The sequence below is a fragment of the Empidonax traillii genome, unplaced genomic scaffold (assembly GCF_003031625.1).
Source record: "Empidonax traillii isolate 1590-97213 ecotype Southwest subspecies unplaced genomic scaffold, ASM303162v1 scaffold817:size391546, whole genome shotgun sequence".
In the NCBI taxonomy this organism is placed as follows: domain Eukaryota; kingdom Metazoa; phylum Chordata; class Aves; order Passeriformes; family Tyrannidae; genus Empidonax; species Empidonax traillii.
This window is the reverse complement of record NW_020956010.1, coordinates 350,426-352,800: the sequence shown is the minus strand read 5'-3', so window position 1 is coordinate 352,800 and position 2,375 is coordinate 350,426. Positions and strand designations below refer to the sequence as shown.

General features: G+C 52.6%; 1 protein-coding gene across 1 annotated transcript in view; it reads right to left on the bottom strand.

The window, feature by feature from the left end:
- The window catches only part of LOC114066838 (claudin-16-like), a 2,692-nt gene extending 2,401 nt beyond the window's left edge, over positions 1-291 (bottom strand). The window contains exon 1 of the mRNA XM_027901862.1: positions 178-291. Within this exon, the coding sequence (XP_027757663.1) occupies positions 178-291 (114 nt within the window). The remainder of the gene's footprint in view (positions 1-177) is intronic.
- Between the last annotated feature and the right edge of the window lie 2,084 nt (positions 292-2,375).

Sequence of the window (2,375 nt, the reverse complement as noted above, 5' to 3'; positions counted from 1 at the left end):
TCCAGCATCTCTCTAATCCTCTAACCCTTCATCTCAAGCAGAAAGTGGTGGGTTTGTCCCACCATGTTCCCTTCCCAAGCCTGTGGGGACCTGGTGCAACCTCATGGAGAGCTCCCAGCTGCTCACCTTGAGGGTGGTGGCTGCTCTGCTCACCTGTCAGGTGGTTTCTCTGCTCACCTCCAAGCTGTCATCAGCATTGACCATCCAGCAGTCGGTGCACGTGGCCAGGAGCAGGAAGAGAGTGGAGAGGAGAGTGAGCCCAAACGCTGTCATCTGCAGGGCTGAGCTCATGGGGGCACCTGCAAGGGCACAGGGACATCCCCCACCTCTGCTCTGGCTGCTTCCAGCCACCTGATCCACCAGGGACAAAGTGCCACTGGCTTTGTCAGGTGTCCTCTGGATCCCAAAGAGCCATCTGGGCCCTGCCTCATGGTGCTCAGTGATGATAAAATGCTCCAGTGCCCTCACCCAAGATTGGGCTGCCAGGTTTATACACAGAGAGAGCCTTCAGGGACACAGCAATTTTGCAGTGGAGATATTCCCACAGTGGTTCCCTCTCTTCCAAACAGAAGCTGCCAGCCATCAGCAGTTGCCCTTTGGGAGTCAAGAGGTGCTGGAAACCACTGTTAAATAACTGCTGCTGCCAAAACCTGTGACCTGGGTGGGTCTGCTGGTGTCCAGAAGTTCTCTGGATGTCTCCATCCCTGCAGCCATGTGGCTTGGTGGGATCATCATCTGCCTTTTCTTGCTTTTTTTTTTTTGCCTTTTTTTTTTTTTCCCTCCAAGAAAAGCCACGAAGTGTTGAAACATCCAGGTTGGAGCACAAGAGAGTGTCCAACGGAGGTGTCCTAATCCCAAACTCGAGCCTAAAGAAGCATCTCCCATTCCAAGATGGAGAAGAGCAGCTGGGGCTTGACTTGGGTGCCCTGAGGAGCTGCCAAGGCTTTCCAAAGAGCAGAAGGGATGGGACCATCCCATTTCCATCCTGCTAGAGATGAAGAGACTCTGCAGGGAAGGGATCTGTGCCCAAGGTGTGGACATCGCTGGATGGGAATCCCACCTTGCCGTATTTTGCAGCCCAAAATACAAAATATTTTAGTGCCTGAAGTTGCCACCACTGCAACAGCCTTTTGGACGGGGGTTTACATGGATTAGTTAATTAATTAACAAGACCAGGTGAGTCTCTGAGCTGCACAGGTTAATTACCACGAGGTGATAACTTTGTCACCACCAGGTTTGGTACGTCCAGCCAGAGGCTGCCCACCCTGGCACAGCCCTGGCTCCCTTTGGGGCAGAGCTGGGGAGGAGGGTCACGGTCCCCACACCCAGCGTGCCACATCAGCCCCCACATCCCCTCTTGGGATGTCGCTGGGAGCAGAGACATCACTCCCCCACCATCTCTGAGCACTTCCACCAGCTTCACTCTAAGTGTGTCTTACCACAACCAGCCTCCTAAACCCCCAGTTTACCATAATTTTTTTTAATTTCCCAGGCTCCATTCTGAGCTAACTCTCCATAACCATATTTGTTTCCACTAGACCCTGGTTGTTTTGCAGCTTTTGAGGAAAATCTGTTCAGCCACTTGAGTTATATGAGCAAGAGAATTAAAAAAAAAGGAAGAGAAAGAAATTCTTAATGCTGGGAAAAACCAGCCCTAAATAAACCCTGCTGGCAAGAAAAGGGACATTACCTTCACCACAGGCTCATCGTAGCTGCAGTGGGATGATGACAGAACCTCTTTGTCGCCGATGGTTTGGGATGGGGATGTGGGTCTGGAAGGCTTTTAAATGCCAGTGGGATTCGATCTTGACCCATCTGGTGGAGCCAGGGGTGGGCAGTGCTGGCCAGAGCCTGTGCTGGGCTATTTAAGGTCCATCCAAGGCACGTCAGCCGAGCTTTGTGCTCTGAGACGTGATGGGCATCCCTGCAGTGAGAGCACTCAGAGGCTGGGAATGGAGCCTCCACAAAAATGTCACCTGGGGAAACCTCTGGGAACCCACTGGGAACTCTCTGCAGGTGAGGGGACTCTGTGTCCCGGGCAAATATCCCCCGTTTTTTAATTAGACCTTTTAATTACTGCCTAGGGGTGAGCGGCCTAAGACCCAGGAGTGGTGCAAGAGAGTCAGAGGGATGGAAGGGGCCAAGGAAGGAACCTGGAATGCCAGGATGATAAGGAACTCTTTTGGTTGGTAATTAGGACCCTTCTTTCCCCTCCCCCCCCCCCCATTAAGCAGAAAACGAGTGACAACCCCTGCAGTGGTGGTGGCTCAGGTACCCCCGAGGAGGTGCCTGTGGCCCTGGGGAGCAGCACCCCAGCTGCCTGCCACCTAAAAACTTCATGTTTATTCCCTGATCCTCTACTATTTGGGAAAAAA